At 32.7% G+C, this 24020-nt stretch overlaps 1 protein-coding gene across 1 annotated transcript in view; it reads left to right on the top strand.

Moving 5' to 3' along the window:
• The window catches only part of LOC148949968 (uncharacterized), a 48692-nt gene that overhangs the window by 6920 nt on the left and 17752 nt on the right, over nucleotides 1–24020 (top strand). Inside the window, exons 5-15 of the mRNA XM_089092037.1 lie at nucleotides 580–805; nucleotides 5019–5254; nucleotides 7271–7446; nucleotides 8934–9112; nucleotides 10429–10775; nucleotides 12580–12700; nucleotides 13837–13961; nucleotides 15071–15296; nucleotides 18086–18318; nucleotides 21468–21639; nucleotides 22565–22769. Coding sequence (XP_088948163.1) covers nucleotides 580–805; nucleotides 5019–5254; nucleotides 7271–7446; nucleotides 8934–9112; nucleotides 10429–10775; nucleotides 12580–12700; nucleotides 13837–13961; nucleotides 15071–15296; nucleotides 18086–18318; nucleotides 21468–21639; nucleotides 22565–22769 — 2246 coding nt within the window. The remainder of the gene's footprint in view (nucleotides 1–579; nucleotides 806–5018; nucleotides 5255–7270; nucleotides 7447–8933; nucleotides 9113–10428; nucleotides 10776–12579; nucleotides 12701–13836; nucleotides 13962–15070; nucleotides 15297–18085; nucleotides 18319–21467; nucleotides 21640–22564; nucleotides 22770–24020) is intronic.

The following is a 24020-nucleotide window of genomic DNA, read 5'->3' as shown; positions in this document are numbered from 1 at the left end:
ATTTCGATAAAAAACTGTTTCTATCTTTCAAAGAGTCAGTGTCTCTCTATAAACCCTTTTGAATAAAATGATGTTAAAGAGGTTTTAGGCCAATAGTACTTAAATCAAACTTCTCAGTTTTTTTTCGTTTTTTTTTTCTTTTTCCCCTTTTTAAATTGGTCAAAACCTAACGAGAAACTATCAGTCTATGCAGCCGTAAAACCTTAAAAAAGATTAATAGAAAAATATAGAGAATTTTCAAAATTTATATCTTTAGTATTTATAAATTTTTAGTATTGTTAATTTTTTCCCCAGGTTGTTAAGTTTCGACATTTTTCAGTTATTTTACTTGGTTATTTTTCCTTTCTTTTTTGTAGATTTTGAATTAATAGTTAGATGATATATTTTTACTTCCCCACTGTTAAAGGCCATGTGGCCATTATCTGGGAAATACTTTGTGATTTAAATCTATTTATAAATAAAACTATGTTGTTTGCTTAATTTAATGATTCTCTATCACCTTAAAACCAAAGAGACTTTTTTTTTTGAAAAGAGGATTAAGTAATATAAAATTCACCAGTAATTTATGCCTTTTTTCAGAATGATCAATGGTCACCCAGAATACCAGCAGCTCTTCAGACAATTCCGTGATGTAGAACTTGCCAAGTTAGGTGAAAGTAATTCATTCGTCGCTCATGTTTTCCGCGTCATTGCTGCTTTCGATGGTATCATCCACGAACTGGATAACAACCAATTCATTGTTTCTACTCTTAAGAGGCTTGGTGAGCAGCACATTGCTCGCGGCACTGATATCAGCCATTTCCAGGTAATAATTTGTAAAATTCTTTTCAGAAGCTGATTATCACTTATCATTTAAAAGCTTGTAAAATACGTAAATGTTGAAACTTCGAATAATAATGTGTTCCTTGGTGATATCGATCAACTCGGTGGAGAGAAAGAAAAGAAATGGGAACACATCGTAAGAAGGAGTAAACGTATATTTAATCCAGCTTATTTAAGTTTTCAAATTTACCTATTCAATACTGCGGTAAATTCACGTGAAATATGGTCATTCTCACCAAACATTTATTCTTTTTTTCATGTCTAATTCTTTCTTTAGACATGATTCTAAACATGTAAATCAAATCCTATTCAAAAATGTGTGCGAAATCCTTGCAAGAATACCCAGACTTCTTCAAAAATCCCCCAAAAACAGCATATGTAGGTATTAGTTTTACAAAGCAAAGAAGTTAGTACCGCTGAAGGAGAAGGGGAGGGGTTGAAAGGGTACAAAAACATCAAAAAGGACAAAGGCAAAAAGGAGTGAATCAGGTTTTATTGGATAAATCTGAATATTACATTAACACTGAATAGAATTCACCCAATGCTATTCACTTACTGTTCAAGACAATTAACTGTAATGTTTATTGTCAACGTCAGTAATTGTCAATGATTACTGTTCAATGACATTCCAATATTTAGCTACTTTGTAATTATTTAGCTAGTCTTTAATGTTTTATACGTTTCATTCATTTAATACGCTTTAAATTAGAGAATCAAAAATGTGTGTTATACCTTTACATCCTAATAAGAACTCTATATTCAAATATTCTAAAATATTTGCTTTCACAAAACCATATCTTCGCCAAAATGTTTCAAACATGGATTCCATGTAAATTTCTTAGCTGTAATATGTAGGGATTTTTGGAGGGAAAGTCATTTTCCACCAAATAGTTGAATTTCCTGATCAATGATTCCTTAAAAATTTCCACTAGATGTTTTCCACTAGTGTTTTGGGGGTCAGTGGCTCATTAACCATTAACATACACTACGATAACCTTTTCTTTGTATTTAGAAACACTGGAACTACTAAGGGTGAAATAGTGGCTTCAATTCCATAAAATATAGTGGGAGGGGGCATTTTTTTCAAATTTAGGGAGGAGGCAATTTTTTCAGTGAAAATGCAAAGAAAGGGCATTTGCCAATGAAAACACCCAAAAAAGATATATTTTTAAATTCTTGGGGGAGGGGGAAATATATAGGGGGAAAGCCCGCCACTAATTGACGTCCCCAGGGATGAATCAGTGGAGAATAAAATTATATCCAGAACTTAAGTTTACAGGGACTGGAATCATAACTTGTTTTCAATTGCATTATAAATATTAACGATTAAACATGATACTATAAATTTTAAAACAAATTGATTAAATTTATTTATAATGTATAATTATGACTTAAACGTGTTTATACAAGAAAGTAATAAGTTGTGTAGAATGTGGAATTTTTCCAAAGACAGGGATATTCTGGTTATATGATCAAAAGCCATCCCCATTAAAATAGGACAAAGACTAAAAAAGAAACAAATAAAAGACAAAAAGGTTATCCATAAGGAAAAAATGTGAGTGCCTTAGCTTTATCTGTTCATAAAAGCTCCGAGCTTTTCTTTTTTGCTAACCTTGAACCTTCTACGATTTCTGCATACAGACTCAGGAGCATATTTTACTGATTTTATCATTATTCAAAACGAGTAAAATTTGGATCTATTTTTAAATTAAATTAAAAAAAACAAGTTTTTTCAACTGAAAGTAAGGAACGACGTTAAAACTTAAAACGAACAGAAATAATTCCGTATATGAAAGGGGCTGTCCCCTACTTAACGCCTCGCTCTTTACGCTAAAGTTTTTTATTGTTAAAAAAAATTGAGTTGTGAGAAAGTCAAACTTTAGCGTAAAGAGCGAGGTATTGAAGAGGGGACAGACCTTTCATATACGGAATAATTTCTGTTCGTTTTAAGTTTTTACGTCGTTTCTTACTTTCAGTTAAAAAAACTTGTTATTTTAATTTAATTTTTGAACGTTTTTGAATTAATGCAGGTTTTGATTTTGGTTCACCGCATATGAATAATTAAAAAAAATTTCCATATTAATTTTACTTTTATTTGGTTAAATCGCTTTCTCGAAACTTGTTTAATTTTATTTACGAACGTTTTATTAGTAATAAATATACGTAACTTACGAATTAACTTACGTAACGAACTTCTATATTCATATATTTTTAATACGTATATTAGGGGATTCGACCCTTAGTCAATACCTTGTTCTTTCCGCTTAAGTTCGAATTTTGTCTCATTTCTTTAAAATGACCCCTTAATCACATAGGTTGGTAATCATAATAAATAGCTATTATGAAAGTACTAAAAAATCTTTGGCTTAAAAAGCGAGGTATTGACTAGGGGGTGAACCCAATCATATACGTAATATTTTCTGTTCGTTTTAAGTTTTGATGTTGCTGCTTACTTTCAGTTGAAAAACTTGTTTTTTTTATTTAATTTCTAATCTTTTTTTTTAAATAATGTTGGGAAATCCGGCGTCCCCTTCATACCAATGTCCCTTCCCCCATAAAAACTTCCTTCATGGAAAGATACTCCCACATAACCCTCGACCCCCCCCCCACTACCAGATAAAATCCCCCTGAAAACATCTGTATATTTCCCAATAACCAATACTATATGTTAACATTGGGTAAAATTCATAACTTTCAGCCCTCCCCCCGAGGCCTTCGGGGGATTAAGTCATCCAAAAAGATCTTTCTTCTGGCAAAAGATACAAAATTCCACTTTTTTGTAGATAGGAGCTTGAAACCTCTACAGTAGGGTTCTCTGATACGCTGAATATGATGGTGGGATTTTCATTAAGGTTCTATAACTTTTAGGGGATCTTTCTCCCTTTTTTCGAAAATCAGTCAAATTTTCTTGGGCGTGTATCTTTAAATGGGTAGGACTAAACTTGATGAAACTTATATATTTGAAATCAGCATTAAAATCTGATTCTTTTGATGTATCTGTTGGTGTCGTTTTCTAGAGTTTCGGTTACCATTGAGCCAGGTCGCTCCTTCCTTACAGTTCGTTACCACGAACTGTTTGATATGCTTAGGGTTTAATTTTAATCGCTGGAAGAATCGTATTCGATATACCTTTTTGTTTTCTGTATGATGGAAAGGTAGTGGGGTATTTATTGATCCTTCTTAACTTGTAAACTGTATTACTATGTATTATACTGTATAGAGTATGTACTAACTTTATATTTAATTATATTTTATCACCGGAAACTATTTATTCTTTGGAACTCATTGAAAAACGGTGCTTTCTGTTGGGGGAAAATGAAATCATACAAATTGCATTTCCTTTTTACAATGATGCTTTCACACTATGCAGTAAAACCTTTTACGCTAGCAAAACTTAAAATTCTGCGTTTTGTTATGTAATCTCACCGAATAAATTTAATTAATAGCATAAGCAGTGCAAATAGGATCATGCTCTGCATAGAATTTTACGTCACGTAAGCTTATATTATGTTATGGAAAATTCAACATAGCAGTACCAAAATTGGAACTCCTGGATGTAAAATTAATAAATTTGGAAAAAAAATTATTAGACTTATCCTAGACACCCTTTCACGGTTTTCCACGGCTTGTGTCTCCATTTCTATTCCCCATTCTCAATTTTTCAATAGTTTGCTTAGATGACCGTGATGATTTTATGGATAATTACCAAATAGTAAGGGTAACTTACCAGAGTGGGAATTCGTACCAGCGTCGACAAAAAAACTCAACACCATATAGCGTTTGGTGACGCTTGGCATTTTTTAAATGTAATAATAAGAATAATTAATTATATTTGTGTAGTTGGTAAAATTAGTGTAATAATAAGAGTCTGATCTCAGTTCCAGACAGAAAAATGATTACAAAGCTTGAAAAATGCCAAGCGTCACCAAATGCTAGATGGCGTTAATGTTTTTGCCAACACTAGCGCCAGCTCCCACTCTTTAAATTACCAATACTCTTTGGATTATCACATTAGCCTTGTGTAAAAAGAGTCTTTTAAGTGCGAAAGGTTACGCTTAACGTAACATAACTTAACCACTTTGCACAGAAAATTACATGCGTAGTGTGAATGCGGCTTAAAACTTAAAATACTTTGAGTCTTGAGCATTTTAAATTCTTTAAAGAGTCTTTAGCATATTCTTTTTGTTTTCCATTAGAATTTCCGTGTCACCCTATTGGAATATCTCACGGAGAACGGCATGAATGGAGCTCAAAAGGCATCATGGAATAAGGCATTTGACGCATTTGAAAAATACATTTCAATAGGTCTCAATTCCTTGGAAAGAGTAGACCCTATCACTGGATTGTCAGGGTTAGAAAAGAACGCCATCCTTAGCACATGGAGCAAAGTCCGTGTAAACCTTCAAGAAGTTGGAAAAGCTACTTTTGGAAAGTAAGTTACTTGTATAATAATGATAAATTTTATATGACCCGTTTTATCATTTAAGGTGGCTTCGACATAACATTGAATAACCATTTCATTACTGACTAATATTTACGGGCTGTCAATCATTTGACAATAATAGATGGTGGGGTATTATCCCGAATTCGGTCGACCATTTTATAGCTTTATTCGAATGCATTTCGTTGCTAATACATTTGTAGTTGACTTTAATTAACAAAGCCGTACAGGAAACGTGGATGTTTTACCCACATGATTCGAAGAGCCATTAGGAAAAAACAAAACATTTGGGCCAGCTCTCACTCGAGTATTGTTACCCGCAATGGGGTTTCGTCATCGGCTTTAATAACAGAAATGAGTTATTATGTCCTTTTTATAGCATACACAACCCCGCTGAAATTTAAGAATAAAATTTTTCAATAAATTGAAAAAGTCATTATACCCTTTACTTCTAAGAAAACTAGGCAAGTGGTACTTTTTCTCATTTTTATGTATGTCATCTGTGTATTTAGAAACGGAATAAAATGCCAAGTGCCACGAAGCATGCCACTTATTCAACTGGAGAATCTTTAATTCGAAGTTAAAGGTTTATTTTCTGACAGCTAAGTGATTTAATTTGATTCGGTTAAGTGTAATAAAGTCTAAAAAGAATTAAAAACTAAAACAAATTGTATCAAATTACAAAATAGTTTCCTTAACCAATATTTTTTGGATTTGGTGTATTGTGTTTATCGGTAGATCGGGAGATTCGATTCTAAGATTCTCAATCGTGTCTTCAAGAATCATTTTTTTTCAGAAGATCCTTCCAAATTGAAGCGCAGCGTCGTTTAGATTCACATCCGTTGGGAGGCGTGTGGTTCTTGAATTAAATCTCTCCTTGAAGTGCACTGGGATGTGCACTTCCGTTCAATTTGAAGTGCAGCGTAATATCCAAAAATAACACAATTAAGCTGTTAAAATAACAAGGGAATTTATATATTAGCCGAAAAATTCCGAAATTTCTTCATAAAAAAAAATTCATTGAGGGCACCCCTGGGAAAGATGGTGGCCCTGTCTCAGATTCACAAAAAAGTGACCACATGCATTCGAAAAGTTTTGTTTGTTTATGTGACGTTGGTTTGCTTATTATGCTTGTTTTTACAATTTCAGGCAGAAAAGGGCCAGCATTTCAGGGCATGTGCCTTGTTATAGTCCTTCCATAAAAAGCCTTTTTCATAATCTATTTCACTGAGTAGGACTCCTAAAGTAATATTTATACAAATGGAAGCCTTTAATCCATTGAAATATCTAGATTCTTACGATTCTCCCCATATATTTTTCATATAATCCACTTTCTAGTTTTTCTACTTTCTGGAACCTCTGGTTTCGCCAGCTCTCAGTAAACTTACAAGTTTTTAGGCCATTTTTGTTTGTTCGCACCCAGCAATTCTCCTTTCCCCTCATGAAATATTTAGTAAATCCACTGAAGGCATAAGGTCCTTGTGGATCTCATTAATATCTCCAAGCCATCTTATATATTTTTCACACACAAGCATGCAGAATTTTGTTTCAGGGGGAAGAGGAGAAGTGAGGGTTTACCGGGTTTGAACGCACACACCCCTAAAATTTTTGTCCGACTCGTAGTAAAGTACCAAAATGCATATAAGCATATTTTGATGTTATTGTAGCCCCCCATCTCCCTAAAGAAAAATACACACCTCCCAAACAAAAATACCTCCCCCCCCCCATCCCGAACAAAAATCCAAGATTAATCCTGGACTGTGATACGCACGTATACTGTGATGGTTAATGCACTATTAAACATGTTTTAAATTGTTTCATAATTCCCATTTTTGGCAACTCATAAAAATAAATATTTAGTAATCGAAAAAAAAAACAGTCAAAACCTTGCACTTGATTTTTGAATCTATAAAATTCTTTGCTATAGTGAATTCTTAAAAAAAATGAAACATCAGTTTTAAAAACAGTTAAATAGTACCTACCAACTAATTTATAAATATTTTTCAGGCTGTTCACTGCTCACCCAGAATACCAGCAGATGTTCCGCTTCTTCCAGGGCATGCAATTGGCTGATCTTGTAGAATCTCCTAAGTTTGCTGCCCACACCCAGCGTGTAGTGTCAGCCCTTGACCAAACTCTCTTGGCTTTGAACAGACCATCTGACTTTGTGTACATGATCAAAGGTAAACAATCATTTCTATTGCGGAAAATCCTTAGAAAAAACACAAAATACCTGACAATAAAAGATGATTAAGGGTTAACATGACCATGTGTTCACTTATTTAGTTATATATATAGATAACACACGGACCGTAAAACTTGAGGGATTGGCATTCAGACGCGGTCCAAACATCGGATATTTTAATATGTATTCTCTGAAACATGAAGACTACCTGTAATCAGTGTATTTGGTGCAAGATATGTTTGGGGGCAAGATATGTTAGGGTGCAAGATATTTTTGGGTTCATGTATTCGGTACAAGATTTGTTTTATTCATTTATCAGTAATTTTATTAAAACACGACAATAATTCCAACTAAAAAAAGGAAAGTATTTCACTGACAAAAATTTTTGTTTCAAATTTATTAATTAAAATACATCTAATATTTGGATATTGTTGTTTTGAAATCTGTATTTTTGTTCTGTACTTACGAGAGAGAGTGGGGAGAGTGTACAGCTACCTCTTATACGCCAAAATATCTGCTCGTTCAATTTAAATCTGGCTGGGCTTTTATCGTAAAACATTGTATCTTCTTCTAACTTAAGAACCTAAGAGAAAAACAAATTTATTCAGTGATTCAGAGAAGTTGAAGGCTACCTGTAATCAGTGTATTTGGTGCAAGATAAGTTTGGGTGCATATATTCGGTGCATGTTTTATTCATTTATCAAAAATTTTATAAGAAAAAACGACAATAATTCCAACTACATAAGTGAATGTTTTTCCAAAGGCAAACATTTTTGTTTCAAATTTAGGAATTAAAATATTTCTTATTTTTGGTTATTGCTGTTTTGAATTCTGTATTTTGTTCTGCATTTACGAGAGAGAGTGGGGGGAGTGTACAGCTACTTCTTTTATGCCAAAATATCAGTTTCAATTTGATTAATTCAGTTTAAATTTAAAATCTTTTGAGACTTTTTGGGTCGTTTTTATTATGTAAAACATTAAATTAGTAAATTAAATGCAAAATAAATCATATTGCTGCTACTATCGAAAATTGAGTATGTTACTGAACATTGAAAGGCTTGCATGGAAGGCAATGGATAGTAAGATTGTAATATAGTAATATAAGTAATATAATATAGTAATAGGGGGAGAAGTAAGGTAGTAATCGTCTCAGAAGTTTATTGTCCATCCCCCGCTATAGGGTCTTACCTACAGGGATAAGATTCCTCAAAACTGAATGTCAAATTAAGTTTTTTGGGAATATAATTTTTTATCCTTCCTGTTTGTTGTCCCCCTCCTCATATCCTAAGTAAAATTCCTAGTTGTGTCCGTGATTGAACGATAGGATATTGCGTATGAAAAAAATGACAATTTACTATAAATTAGGATAGTTGGGTATGGATCACAAAAACTTCGAAAAGTAAAAAATATCAACTTTACTATTTACGTGTTTAGTTCGATTTTCAATAGATTTCATATACCCATAATCAATTTCTTTATTTAAAGAATTGGGTTTGGACCATATCAACCGAGGCACTGACAGAAGTCACTTCGAGAACTATCAAGTTGTTTTTGTTGAATACCTCAAAGAAACTCTCGGAGAGAGTATGGACGAATTCACCGTCAGATCTTTCAATCATGCGTTTGAAGTCATCATCAGCTTTTTGAACGAAGGTCTTAGACAGGTGAGAAGAATAATATACTTTAATATTATTCTTTTTAATAAAATGGTTAATAAATCCAGTATTTTTAGCATAGCACCGACACGTACGGTATTTTTTGACAGCCCAATATCATTTTTTCAGCTTGATGAAAAAAGGAGATGAACAGAGTTGTTTCTCAATTAGTCTACTCCGGTTTAAAGAGTTTTCTCCTGTAGATATTTATTATAGATTAATGTACAGAACTCCTGTATATAATTCCTCTGCAGAAATCCTGTATATAAATTTTGTCCTGGAGATAATCGTACGAGATTGTCAACCACCAATATCGTTTTTGTTTTCGTCTTTCTCATATATATATTGTAATATATTGCTCCCCTTTTATAACTCTCAGAATATGTATAATCCTATTTGTCTAGAGATGAGTTATAAGGACTGCAGCGTGTCAGGAGTGCTGTTTAACAATTTATATTATGTGTGACTTTACTTGTAATGCAGTTATTAGCTATGTTTAAAATCTGTTGTATGCAGGATAAGGTTAAAAGTGGTGTGAGGCTGGGTCTATAGTACGAGGGGGGACGCAAGTTGATCAATTTTGAATTTCAATTATAAGTCACATCTCAATGGACATGCCGATATTTATGCTTTCACAGCGCACCAATGAGCACGTGTGATGGAATCATTTCTTTGAATTTATATAGATATGGTGCTGTAGGGAACGACTAGACCTATTAGAATGAATTTTGGTACGGAGGACCCTTTCTGGTAGGAGGTGTTTGAGACAGATATCAGGTAGAGGGTTGTAGTATACCGCGTATCGTTGAAATGCTTTAGTATTAACGCGATTTGTTTGATGTAGCGTGCGTGACATACCATAACATACTTACACTGCTTCTTCTTATTAAAGGTCAATTGAACAAATTAGTATAGTCAAAACTTATATTATAAGTAATAGTTGACGTAATAGTCAAAAAGTAATAGTAATACTTAAAATTGATCTTCCTCATTAACTGAGAAAAACATACAAGAGACTTCTTAAAGACTTTTCACTGCAAAGTTTTAATTTTGAATTGTACCTTAAGAATAGAAACTACAGATCATAACAGTTTAGAAAAGCATTATTCAATCTCTCAAAATGGAATTTTTCATGAGAAGATTTGAAATAGGATAACTGCGTAGCTTAAACATCCTCTTTCATAAGGCATCCTAAGCCTTTTTAAAGGATTTTTGACACACTTAACCGTATCAAAAACTTAATCGTGAATCAGCTTGTAAGAACGCTGTAATATTGCTTCCCCTAATTTCCTGAAGCAATAACCTAAGCTTGTGTACTCTTTTAGGCTGACATTGTTGACCCAGTTACACATCTTACTGGCCGTCAGAAGGAAATGATTAAGGCTTCGTGGTCTAAAGCTCGTACAAACCTCCGCTCCCTTGGACAAGAGCTCTTCATGAGGATGTTCAAGGCTCACCCTGAATACCAATCATTGTTTGTTAACAAAGGGTTCGCTGATGTTCCTCTCGTGAGCCTCCGTGAGGACGAGCGTTTCATATCTCATATGGCCAACGTTCTCGGTGGATTTGATACACTACTCCAGAATCTCGATGAATCTTCCTACTTCATCTATTCTCTACGTAATCTTGGTGATGCTCACATCCAGCGTAAAGCAGGAACTGAACACTTTAGGTAAGAAAATAACAACAGTAATAGAGCGCTACTATTTTTAGACAAAATTATCTGTTTACAGTCGATACGGTATTTGGCTAGGGAATGACCCACAAGTTCACATGGTACTCATATGATGGTAAGATGGCTAATGGACGACTGTCAGGATCGATACATGACACTACGGTATGAGTGCCATTATTGATATTGAAATTAAAGATCGTTATCTAGTAGTTTCTAGAGTTAATCTAAAGTTGAAATTTAGGAAGGGCTACTAACTTTCAGGCATATATGACATTGATGGGATCCAGAGACGAGATGAACTTTCCGAGAAAAGATAGACATGAGACTAGAGAGTTTAAAACTTGACAATATAGAAGTTGGATGGTATAATCTTAGAATTTTTTTTGCGAAATAGCAGAAAGTGTCTTCGGGAGGAAAGTTAGAAGTACAGCTTCTTTGGGAGCTGCCCTTTTTGGGAAGCGTTTTCTTAGAGTTTAGCTTCTTAGGGAGGGTCATAGGGTTGCATGAAATGACATAGCAAAGAATTATAAGAATTCAACGGGTTGGGTTAGTTCGCGAATTAAGATTAGTATATTAGAAGCCACAGTGATCAGTTTTCGATGTAACACCTTTAAATTAGGTGTTGTTTTCTTAGACCACACTGCCATTCTAAGACGAACAAATAAACTTTCAAATGGGGATAAATCCATTTATTTAGACAGTGAAAAAAAACAGGTACAAAAGTCCAGATATTTCGGTCACATATACAGCGACCGTCTTCAGTAGAAATACTAAAATAATAAAATTGAAACTAGCATATTTATATATAACAAAATAAATAACTTTTCGGGTTCATTCACAAAATAATGAACTTCCGGATTATTCACTGGATTATTTTCAGAGATAGTTCATTGACAAAGTTCATTCAAAGTTCTTGATGTAAATTTTCTTCTTCAATCTTGCTCAAATATAAAACAAATTTCCAATGAAAGTGGTAAAGCCTTCCGTGTCTTCTAATTGCAAACCAAATGTTGAGTTTTTAGATGTTAACTGGGTTAGTCTCATTTCCCCATATATACGACGTATTTTCGACGTAACACCTTTAAATAAGGTGTTGTTTTCTCAGACCACACTGCCGTTCTAAGACGAACAAATAAACTTTCAAATGGGGATAAATCCACTTATTTAGACAGTGAAAAAAACAGGTACAGTGAAAAAAAAAATGAAAAGATGAAAAATGGAGTAAAATATTCAGACTTGTTTTTTTTTTTTTTTTTTTGCCTTGAACTCTCCTAGCTTCCTAGATTTCTCGTTATTTTATTTATATATTTGGTTTACTGAGGACAGCTCATGGATATAGAGCCGAAATATTCATTTGTTTAAACCGAAATAATGGTTTAAGTAAATTTTACTGTCTTAGATAAACTCCCTATTGTTTTACTTTTTGTTGTTTTTAGTGTTTTTGTTGACCACAGTGGAAGGCACTGTGGTCTTCGTCGTTACTTGCAGCATTAGATTGTTAACATTTTAGTCAAACTAGCATATTTATACCTTTTCGATGAAAATTTAAAAATAGCTTTTGTTTATTTCCCTATTAATAAGACATTTTGGGAGAGCGGCTTGTTAAAAATCATCACATAAAAAATCCAAAACTAATCAAAATGTACTCTCTTCGTTAGAAAACATCAGATAGTGGATTTAGCTTCTTTCCATGCTTCAAACATCTCCCCCCCTCCAACTCTCTAGGACACTGACAGAACAACACTTCAAAAATTTTAGTGTCAATGAAATTGAGTTAGACAACAATGATTTGTTTTTGCAGAAGCTTCGAAGCAATCTTAATTCCCTACCTCCAAGAATCTCAAGGTCTAGATGCCGCTGGAGTGGAGGCATGGAAAAAATTCTTCGATGTTTCCATTGGTGTTATTGCCCAAGGTCTCAAGGTAAGCAGTTATTTTTAATTACTGACTAGAAATTACATTTTTTGAATTTTTTTTTTTGTATAGTATCCCTTTCTAGTTATATTATTTTCCTTTTCATTGCTACAATTGGACGTCATTTATTTGTTGTTTTGTTTATTTTGCATTCTTTTCATTTCTACAACAGAGGGATTCAAAGATGGAAGCCTAAAAGTGCAGTGACATCTTATTGTTGTTTAAAAAATTAACGACAAAAAAACTAACAAAACAATAAGTTTGCTTCTCCGTAATGGGCAAACAGTTTAGAATTAGTACTTTTTTTTCAAATTTTCATTGTTCAAATAAATGAAATGAATATTATAAGCAGCCAAACTCTGAATAGACAATATTAAAACTACTCTTCTGTCTGAAATAGATTTAAAAAAAATAACAAACTTTTAAAGAAAAATGAGACAAAATTACTTCTAAATACATTAAGATAATTAGACAAAAAAAATGCACGCAATTACGAAGTAACAAATGCGCTAAGAATGGACATGGAAACGGACATGGAAATAAGAATGGAGTGACGGTTTTTGAATTCCGCGATGATGAAAACATTAGCTTTTTTTACGTTTAATAATTTTTATGATCTACATCGCTTTTATCTTTTCTTTCTTTTTTTTTCATTTACTGATCTTTCTTCTGCCAAGTTTCAATAATTATTTTCTAGTTTAGTAATTACTACAACTAATTCGGAAATAATAAGAAATGTGGCCACTAGTTTCGTACTAATGAAATTAAGCCACTCATTGGAACAACTCCAAATGTTCTCCATTGAAAGTATTTAAAATATGTAATTACGCGTGATATTACTTAATATATTACTTTCTTGCTACACGGGCTACCTCGTTGATCATATTCTTAACATGTAATTATTTCGCTCTAATAAGATAACCATCAGAAAATTGAGGTTTTCAGTTTTTTTATTGTTTTTCATAGTGTATTTCGTATTATTCCCTTTTTCCATTTTGTTGAGTAACATCTTAATAGATTTGGAAAATAACTAAAAATGTATTAATCTAGAGACTATATTTCTTATAAATTAATTTGTCACATATCATATTTTAATATTACCCCTTCTCGAACGTCAAAATTCCTAAATAGGTATTAATTTATAGGTGGCCACATCCGAAGAGGCAGACCCAGTCACCGGACTTTATGGCAAAGAAGTTGTAGCCCTTCGTCAGGCTTTTGCTGCTGTCACCCCTCGTAATGTTGAAATTGGCAAACGTGTTTTCGCCAAGTAAGGATTTCCCACTTCTTTGAATAGTAAAAACAGAAACTTAATCCAATTTTTTAAAATCATTTTTTGCCGAAATTTGGATTCATTTTGGCCAAGGCCTTAGACTGTATGTATAATTATCGATAATATACATCTTAGTTTTGGTAGTCTTGAGTCGGCTTTTGTGACCTCCAAATAGATCCCGAAATATCAAAGAGCCTAAATCTCAACATAGGTTTACAGTTTAAAGCCTTTGTCTTACCGCATCGGTGGCTATACACATACTGAGTGGGGTTAAACTGCTTTTTCCGTAAAGAGTTACGTCTTGGCACATTCTCGATTCTTTTTTGTAATTCCCACTGAAAATTTCGGCAATGCAAGCTCGTGGTATTATCCCAAGCAATGTGAGAATCCCACCATAACACAGAAACACAAATCACTAATTTGGTCTAATCAAAGCACCTTTTTGACCCATATGTAACTGCCAAGTAAACTGCCCAGTGGTGTAAATTGCCAGTGTCGCAAACTGTCAAGTAAACTACCCAGTGGCGTCAATTGATATTTAATCACACAAATCCCAATATTCAATCTTAACGAAGTATTTTGTAAGCATTATAGCCCCCCTCTCAACACCAATGGGGGGCTACCCCTCTTACCACCTTTCACTCTACCCGATCCTTTGAAGTTTGAATTTTCCCACGCTTAACCAGCCACTCAGTATTTCTTGAATCTTGAACAAGTCCTTTTCCTTTGTAATAATGTCGATTTAAAAAATATATTATACAATAATTCTAACAATATAACGAATCAGCCTTTCTTAAATTCCTTCTTTTATATTTTATGAAAGTCTTTGTGTTGTTTTGACATATATATTTTGCAAACTTTGGAGCCGTAGAAGAAATGAGGAGAGGGAGATTATCATTAGATTAGATTAGATTAGATTAATTTATTACAAAAATGATCTAGTTAAACGTGATCCACAGGTAACCACCCATGGTAAAATATAAATGCACTGGCACTGGGCGGTTACCAAAAACTAATTCAACTAATTCAAACTAATTCAAAATATTTTTGATATTTTGTTCTATTCTAGTCCCTCTTTGTTCTAATTGTGCCTGTTTTTTTTTTAGATTGTTTGCTGCCCACCCCGAGTACAAAAATCTTTTCAAGAAGTTTGAACAGTATTCTGTTGAAGAGCTGCCATCTACCGATGCTTTTAACTACCATATTTCCTTAGTTATGAACCGGTTTAGCAGTATTGGCAAAGTCATTGATGACAACGTTTCTTTTGTCTATTTGCTAAAGAAACTTGGAAGGGAACATATTAAACGTGGTCTTTCAAGGAAGCAGTTCGATGTAAGTTGTATTTTCGACGTGCTTCGTATTTGAAAGCAGACGTCTATCTTTAAGTTCATATGTTAAGTTAAGTTCATAAGTTTATTAGTCCACGTTCATAAACAAATAAATAATTTAAACAACACTTTCACGCTGGAGAAAACCTATGAAGGTTTGCGATCGCGCGAAAGTCCACGTAACTACTTACCCATCAACTCAACTATTTACATAAACCTCAACTATTTAATTAAAACTATTATAAATAAACCAAACATAGATAAACTACAACCTATATATATAAAAAAATAAATAATAAAAAAAATATAGAAAAATAAATAAATAACTGAATTAAAAATAATAATAGATAAATAAAATATATACGAAAAATAACAATAACAAATCCAGTCTCCATCACTCATTATACTCAACTCCCTCTCCCCTGCCCTTCCAACCTTACCTTAGCCCCCACTCACACTTACCTCTCCAGCTCCTCTTCATCCCCTACCCAACCTACCAGCCATAATAAAATTTAACAAATTCCCCCCAAAAATAATCTTTTAAATTCTTTTTAAATTGAGGTACATGTTCCGCCACTCTAATCTTCAATGGTAGCTCATTCCAGACTGATGGACCCAGGTGTTTCATTGAAAATGAAGACCGGGTACCACGACACAAATCAACAACTATATTTTCACTTTCCCTAGTTCCATAATTATGCAGGTCACTATTAATTTGGTAAAAACTCTTAAAAACATCAGGGGTTAAACCATTCTTACACTGAAACACAAATACTGCAGCTTGGTAATCTCTTATCTGACCTACATTAAAGAGCTTCCGGGACCTAAAACAAGCACATGTGTCATGTACATCCTGGACATACCTACCGATTGTTCTGAAATCGACAGCTTTATTTTGTAGAACTTGCACTCTTCTATAGTTCCATAAGAAGTTACTGCTCCATAGGAGGCAACCGTAGGAGATATATGGATAAACCAACGAATAATATATAGTTAAAAGTATTCTTTGAGGGAGAAAGTGCTGCAGACGTCGAAGTATTCCTATCCCACGGGCAATTTTTGATGAAATTGCATCACCGTGACACTTCCATGCCAGATGGCAATCAAGATAAAAACCAAGGTAGCGGAGATGATCAACTTGCTGAACTAGATTACCACATAAAGTTACCTGGCCAGACACATCCAGTGGTATTCCAACTCTACAAAACGTAATTAAAAATGTCTTGCGAACATTTACACACAATTTTAATGAAGTGAAAATCTCCAGCCTTTCCAATGCGAGAACCTGGTGAGAACACCAGGTTCTTCACAGATGAGGCAAACACAGTTAAAACGGTATCATCAGTTAACGAGGTAAGACACTGTACCTCGTTTATGAATAGTGAATTTGAATTTCACTATATATAGGAATGCTAATGTGGAAGTATTGTCAAAGGAAAAAAAAATTGATTGATGATCCCCGAAGATTCAAATGGATTTTTTCTTCTAATGAAATTAAGAGAAATGTTAAAGATTAAAAGAAACAAAGATTACTTTACATGTCGGAGGGTATACCATCCCCTAAGATCCCAGTTCTTTATGCTTTAGTTTACCTTACATTTTATTTAAAGTACGATTGATGTTTAAGTTATGCTGAATTTTTAGTCTAAATAGTGACGATTTAGAGGCAATCTGCTTAAATATACAGTTGATTTTAACTTTAAATATTTTCTTTACTTTGATTTTAAAAAAGGATATTTTTAATTTTGACTTCTGTTTAATTTTCATATCCTATCCAGGGCCATCTTAAATAAAAAGGGACTACCACCAACTCAACCATAAATAACAAGAACATTCAATATCTCCCTAAAAGCTGGTGCAATTTTAGTTGATAATTTATAACTAGTAAAATTGTAATATTAATATAATATCGTTGTGCAAATATTGTGCAATTACATTTAGTTGGTAAATCCAACTAGCTAACAGTTTTTGATAAAGAGCGGTATGTATAGAGCAACTCACGCTAATAGTAACCGAAAACTCTGAAAAGGGGTTTCGATGATAAAAAAATATATATTAAAATAATTAGCTTTTTATGATGATGAAAACTCTGAGGAATCCAAGAAATGATGTTGATGAACATTTATTAAGTTTGAGGTTGCCCACTGAAAACTACGAGCCTCAGAACGTTTGCTCTATTTTTGTAAAAGGGGCAAAACTCCCCTAATTAGGCAAGTAATCTTGATGAAAATTACACCAACAAATATAGCATATTTCAGAGGTGAAGAGGTGCATATTTCAAGGTGCAGAGGTTTCAAATTCCTAACTGAAACAATTTGGAATTTTTTCTAAAAAGAAATATCACGGATGTTTGTTTACTTTCACAGGGGTAGTCGCAGCCAAGCAAGGGATATCTATAATGACCCACCATGCCGCATGGTGGGTCATTCGTTGTTAAAGGTACATGTAGTCCATAGTAGGCTTGCATAGACATTTATTTTAAAGCACCATTAACTAAGTTTAAATATTTAAGCCGTGATAGAATTATTTACATTGTTGTTTAATTACACATAAAAATTTGTCGAAGAAGGCCGGGGGCTATTTGTGAAGGTGGGGGAGTGTGATTGGATCTCAAAAAGTACGTTTTTACACCAAAATTTCTTAACGCTCATGAGCATTCAGATAAACATAGAAAGAGGGTTGGCGGGAACGAGTAAAATGAACTATATGCTTTAAAATAATCTGAAAGGAACAAATAAATATGCCACAGTCACTATTTAGTTTTTAGTTTAAATTTACGCATTTACTTTACAGCAATTTGTTGAGCTATACATTGCCGAAATTTCGTCCGAATTGAGCGAAACTGGTAGAAATGGTTTGGAGAAAGTTTTGAACTTCGCCACTGGTGTCATCGAGCAAGGACTCTTCCAACTTGGTCAAGTCGACTCTAACACCCTAAGCGCATTGGAAAAACAGTCCGTTCAGGATATTTGGAGCAACCTTCGCTCTACTGGACTTCAAAACCTTGCAGTCAAAATTTTCACAAGGTTTTTTTTTTTTTTTTTTTTTTTTTTTTTTTTTTTTTTTTTTGTCTTACCGGTAGACGAAATTAACGAAAATACAGGGAGGATTTGCGAAGCAAAATGCATTTTTCAAAAATTCAGAGGAACAATTATTTTTCTTCTTTCATTAATTAAAAATCCAAATATGTATTTTCGAAAATGCAAAAATAAGATATTTTTCAAAATCTAGGGGGTAGTCAATAAACTTAGGGAGTGATTATCCCCTTGCCCTCAATCGGCATCACTGTGTCCTACTGAAGACTTCTCGCTATTGATGTACTTATAAAAAACCTGCTTGGTATCAAAGGGCTATGTATTTATTTTATTTTTGATTTAATAGGACTATTAATTAACTCTAATTTATTTTATTTTTTTTAGATGAAGAGATTTTTTTTGTCTAAGTGATTCCTTTAATCGGCGTAACAACTGTTTCATTATACCAACTTTTGATAAATGGGCAATTTCTTTTTCAATGAAAATACTCAAAAATCGTATTTAAAAAATGCCAAAATAAGGTATTTTCAAAATCTAAGATATTTTTAGATATAAGATAAGATATTTAAAAGATATTTTTCAAAATCTAGGGGGTAGTCAATAAACTTAGGGAGTGATTATCCCTCTGCCCTCAATCGGCATCACTGTGTCCTACTGAAGACTTTTCGCTATTGATATACTTATAAAAAACCTGCCTGGCATCAAAGGGCTATGTATTTATTTTATTTTTGATTTAATAGGACTATTAATTAACTCTAATTTATTTTATTTTTTGAGATGAAGAGATTTTTTTTGTCTAAGTGATTCCTTTAATCGGGGTAACAACTGTTTCATTATACCAACTTTTGATAAATGGGCAATTTCTTTTTCAATGAAAATACCCGAAAATCGTATTTTACAAAATGCCAAAATAAGGTATTTTTCAGAATCTAGAAGCTAGTAAATAAATCTTAAGCGCAATTAAATCCCTGTCTCCAACTTATATCAACATGTCTTTATGAAGAATTTTTGCTACTGGTATACCTATAAAGACCTGTTTGGGGATAAGTATTTATTTTATTTTTAATTTGATAGAACCGTTAACAAACAATAAATTTCTTTTTAGATAACGACATTTTTTCCCGTCAAAGTGATTCCTTTAATCGGAGTAAAAAAAATATTTCAATTCCGTTTGCATGGACTAGAGAATGTACTTATTTTTTTCTGACATACCTATAAAAAACCTGTTTGGTATCAAAGGGATAAGTATTTATTTTATTTTTAATTTGATAGAACCGTTAACAAACAATAAATTTCTTTTTAGATGACGACATTTTTTCCCGTCAAGTGATTCCTTTAATCGGAGTAAAAAAAAATATTTCAATTCCGTTTGCATGGACTAGAGAATGTACTTTTTTTTTCTGACATACCTATAAAAAACCTGTTTGGTATCAAAGGGATAAGTATTTATTTTATTTTTAATTTGATAGAACCGTTAACAAACAATAAATTTCTTTTTAGATGACGACATTTTTTCCCGTGAAAGTGATTCCTTTAATCGGAGTAAAAAAAAAATATTTCAATTCCGTTTGCATGGACTAGAGAATGTACTTATTTTTTTCTGACATACCTATAAAAAACCTGTTTGGTATCAAAGGGATAAGTATTTATTTTATTTTTAATTTGATAGAACCGTTAACAAACAATAAATTTCTTTTTAGATGACGAAATTTTTTCCCGTCAAGTGATTCCTTTAATCGGAGTAAAAAAAAAATATTTCAATTCCGTTTGCATGGACTAGAGAATGTACTTATTTTTTTCTGACATACCTATAAAAAACTTGTTTGGTATCAAAGGGATAAGTATTTATTTTATTTTTAATTTGATAGAACCGTTAACAAACAATAAATTTCTTTTTAGATGACGAAATTTTTTCCCGTCAAAGTGATTCCTTTAATCGGAGTAAAAAATATTTCAATATACCAACTTTTGAAATTTGAAAGAGAAAAAAGAATGGGTTTGCACGGACTAGAGAAATTACTTAATTTTTTTCTAAATTAACCTGAGTTAAATTCTTCTTCTCCAATGTAATTCTGATGATTAGAAAAAAAACATTTGCGTGTTTTTTCATGTCTTGCCAAAGACTTTAGTTAGTTGTTCAACTATAATAGGTATGTTTTGTTTCAAAGGCTTATTTATTTTTCTCCTTTTTTTGATTTGATAGGCAAGTTAAACAGCTGTATATTTCCTTCTGAATGACGTATATTTTTTGTTTTGATGATTCTTCTAGTCAAAGTATTTTTTTCACTTTCATTTAGGATGGGAATATCTGATTCATCTTGTATAGAAGTACAATAAACATTGTACTTCCCTTTTTTGACATTTAGTTTTCTAATAGGTTTGTTTATTAAATCAGACTGCGAATCATAATGTAATATGTATAATAAGTAAATAAATAATAAATAAATAATAAGTAAATAATAAATAAATAGTGCAGTGAATCCTTTGCACTACTAATGTGGCTGATTTGAGTTCCTTTTCTTTTTTTTTACCACCCAAATGTGAGAATTTTCCTTTTTGGTAATATTTAAAAGTATGTTTTTTAAACATTTGTTAAATGATATATTTTTTCAATCATGTCTTTATTTTCTTTTTATTATTATATCTTTGGAAATATTGTTGTCCAGAAAAAAAAAATCATATCTCTCTTTCTCATCAGGACTAATATGCGATAAGATATGAGAAAAGACAAATACTTGTAAATATAATTATAAACAAATGTAGACTATTATATTTTATCGTTACATTCGTTATATTGTAAAGGAGGGTTTTTTTACGATTAAATTTATAAAAGTTGATAAATCACATAAATTTATCAACAATGCTTGTTTTATTTTTGTCTGATTGAATACTACAGAGTTTTAAAAGGACTAATAAAGATTAGCTCGTTATAACTTTAATTAATTTTAACTTTAATTTAACTTTAATTTGGTTTAAATTAACTTAAGACTATATTGCGAAGTTAGTTTTCTTTATTTTACCTTGTACAGGGTATGTTTGGTACCATTTTTAAAGTTTGGAGGAACCCCAGCCATCCTCAAAAATGTAAATGTACACATACTCACACCATAAACGGTATTTAAACAATCATTTGCTTCTAGACTTTTCACTGCTCACCCAGAGTACAAGCTTTTGTTCACCGGACGATTTGGCAACGTAGACAATATTAACGAGAACGCCCCATTTAAAGCCCATCTTCACAGAGTGCTTTCAGCTTTCGATATCGTCATTAGTACTCTTGATGATAACGAACATCTTATCCGTCAACTAAAGGTATATTTTTTTTTATCTTAAATAATTACTAGACACGATTTACATTGGTATTTGGCAGTGGTGCTTATTCGCAAAACTATGAGGGGGTGAATTTATTTTCAATTTCTAGAAGGTAGGGAAATTGGTCAGGTTTTTCATTTTTTAAACACACACAAAAAAATTACGTAATCTAGGTAGAGGGGCATAAAAATACATTTAGACATTAGCCTCCCCTGCCTCACCCCCCCCCCCCCCCATTTAGTTGCATAGTTTGCCGGGCAACAATTACCTAACAAGTCTTAGCAAACTTAGGCTTAGATATTTCGGATGAGGTACGAGGATTGAACCCAATACCTGAATTTTTTCAGGGATAGGTAAAAATTAAATTATCAAATTTACTTGATCTTGAATCCTAAAAGTTTTAATTTGATCACAAATTTGTATCATATCACTGCAGCATACAAAAGCTTCCAAAAAGACTATTCTAAAGAGCATGGCAAAAGACGCTTTCATAATTTATTCTGGAAGTGGATGTAGGGAACTAAGTTGTTTTACAAGAAAACTTTTAAATCTCTTCTGAACAAATATGTTTTTTTTAAGATCTTAGGTCTTCCAGGCCTCCTCCCATTCTCTATAGAAACCATTAATAGTGATCATTTACTTGTTTATATTGTATATATTGGATACAGCCATCATTTATATTTTTAAAATAGGTAAATATTCACACGGTTTATGTTGCTGGTAAATATATATATACATATATATATATATATATATATATATATATATATATATATATATATATATATATATATATATATATATATATATATATATATATATATATATATATATATATATATATATATATATATATATATATATATATATATATATATATATATGTATATATACTAATCTCGTCTGACTATTTCAATTTGTCTAGGACCTTGGTCTTTTCCACACCCGTCTTGGTATGACTCGTGCTCACTTCGATAACTTCGCCACTGCCTTTTTGTCCGTTGCTGAAGACATTGCACCGAATCAGTTAACCGTTCTTGGTCGCGAATCTTTGAATAAGGGTTTCAAGTTGATGCATGGTGTCATTGAAGAAGGTCTTCTACAGCTCGAAAGGATTAACCCCATTACTGGTAAGTTCAAAGTGTTTCAGCCTTTTTTTTTTCTTTTTGGTAAATATTTGGAAAAATGAAATGAAAAAAACGAAAATAATCGGCAAAAATTAGGCCGTGATTCCAAAGACAGCGGTTATCGTGGACACGTTTTTCGCCTGATAATAAAAGGATGTAATGGTATTAATGATAATAATAATATGAATTATTAATCTTGTTTTATTTTAAGGGTAACATTCCCGATTTGGATAGTGAAAGCCTTTCAACCTTCCACTAGCATTCATTCTCAGTGGAAAGTGGTGTGACCAATTTGTTTCTCGGCAAAAATTAGGCTGTGATTCCAAAGACATTGGCTATCGTGGAGACGTCCTTCACTTTAAGGAGCCAAGGATCCTGCAGCAATGGCAGCCATGTTGAAGTCGACAGAAAGGGGAACCAGAAAATACGCTTAGACGCACTTACGACCATGATTTCCGATGTGCGCAGCCGTCACTCCAACCACAGGTGGAATTTTTCCTCGCCGTAACAAGCATGTGAGATGTGTACAGAGGCTTTGTCGATGTCCTATGCACTGCGCTGTCCAGGAGAACCAATTTTAAGTCTTATTCTTAAGTCTCAGTTCTTATTCTAAAAAGTGGGGCTATTGCCTATGTTTACAGTAGCTGGTAACGAGATAGTTCTTTTCTTTTATTTTTTTATGACAAAATATTTTCAAACGTTATAACAATTTTTGAGATGACTGCTCTATGACGAAAATATCAGCGAGTCAATACTATTTTAAATAGTTTTTTTAAGGATGTTTTTGAAAAAGGGGGGATTAGGATTCACCCTTCTTGACAAAATCATAGGAGATTTGAGTTTTTGCTTAATGTTGTTGCAAAAATGTAGCTATACTGTGGATAGTAGAAGCACAAAGTTCAATCTAGGAACGTATAAAAGGAGGAACTGCAATAGTTTAACCTAAGAAAGTAGAATCATCCCAGTAACCACCTAAATTAAGAAATTAGAACCTTTGTCTTGGTGATTAAGTACCTACCATGAATCATGAGTTATCTCAATCCTGATCACTGCGTCTACCATGAAATGAGTGGATCGCGTATTTCGAGCAAATTTCCGAATCAAGAAATATTTCATCATTAGAATAATTCTACTGTATATTCCAGCAACAATTTCTGCCCATCTATCTAAGGGGTGAAAAGGTTGAATGCCTCAAATAGAGTTTTTTTTCAAAGGTGTTGGGTGTTAAGTAAATCAAACCAAACACATCGACCT

Source organism: Artemia sp. Qi Xiang Cuo, chromosome 7 (assembly GCF_049724085.1).
Source record: "Artemia sp. Qi Xiang Cuo chromosome 7, ASM4972408v1, whole genome shotgun sequence".
NCBI classification, from domain to species: domain Eukaryota; kingdom Metazoa; phylum Arthropoda; class Branchiopoda; order Anostraca; family Artemiidae; genus Artemia; species Artemia sp. Qi Xiang Cuo.
Note: the sequence above shows the minus strand (reverse complement) of the source record. Positions and strands in the feature narration are given on the sequence as shown.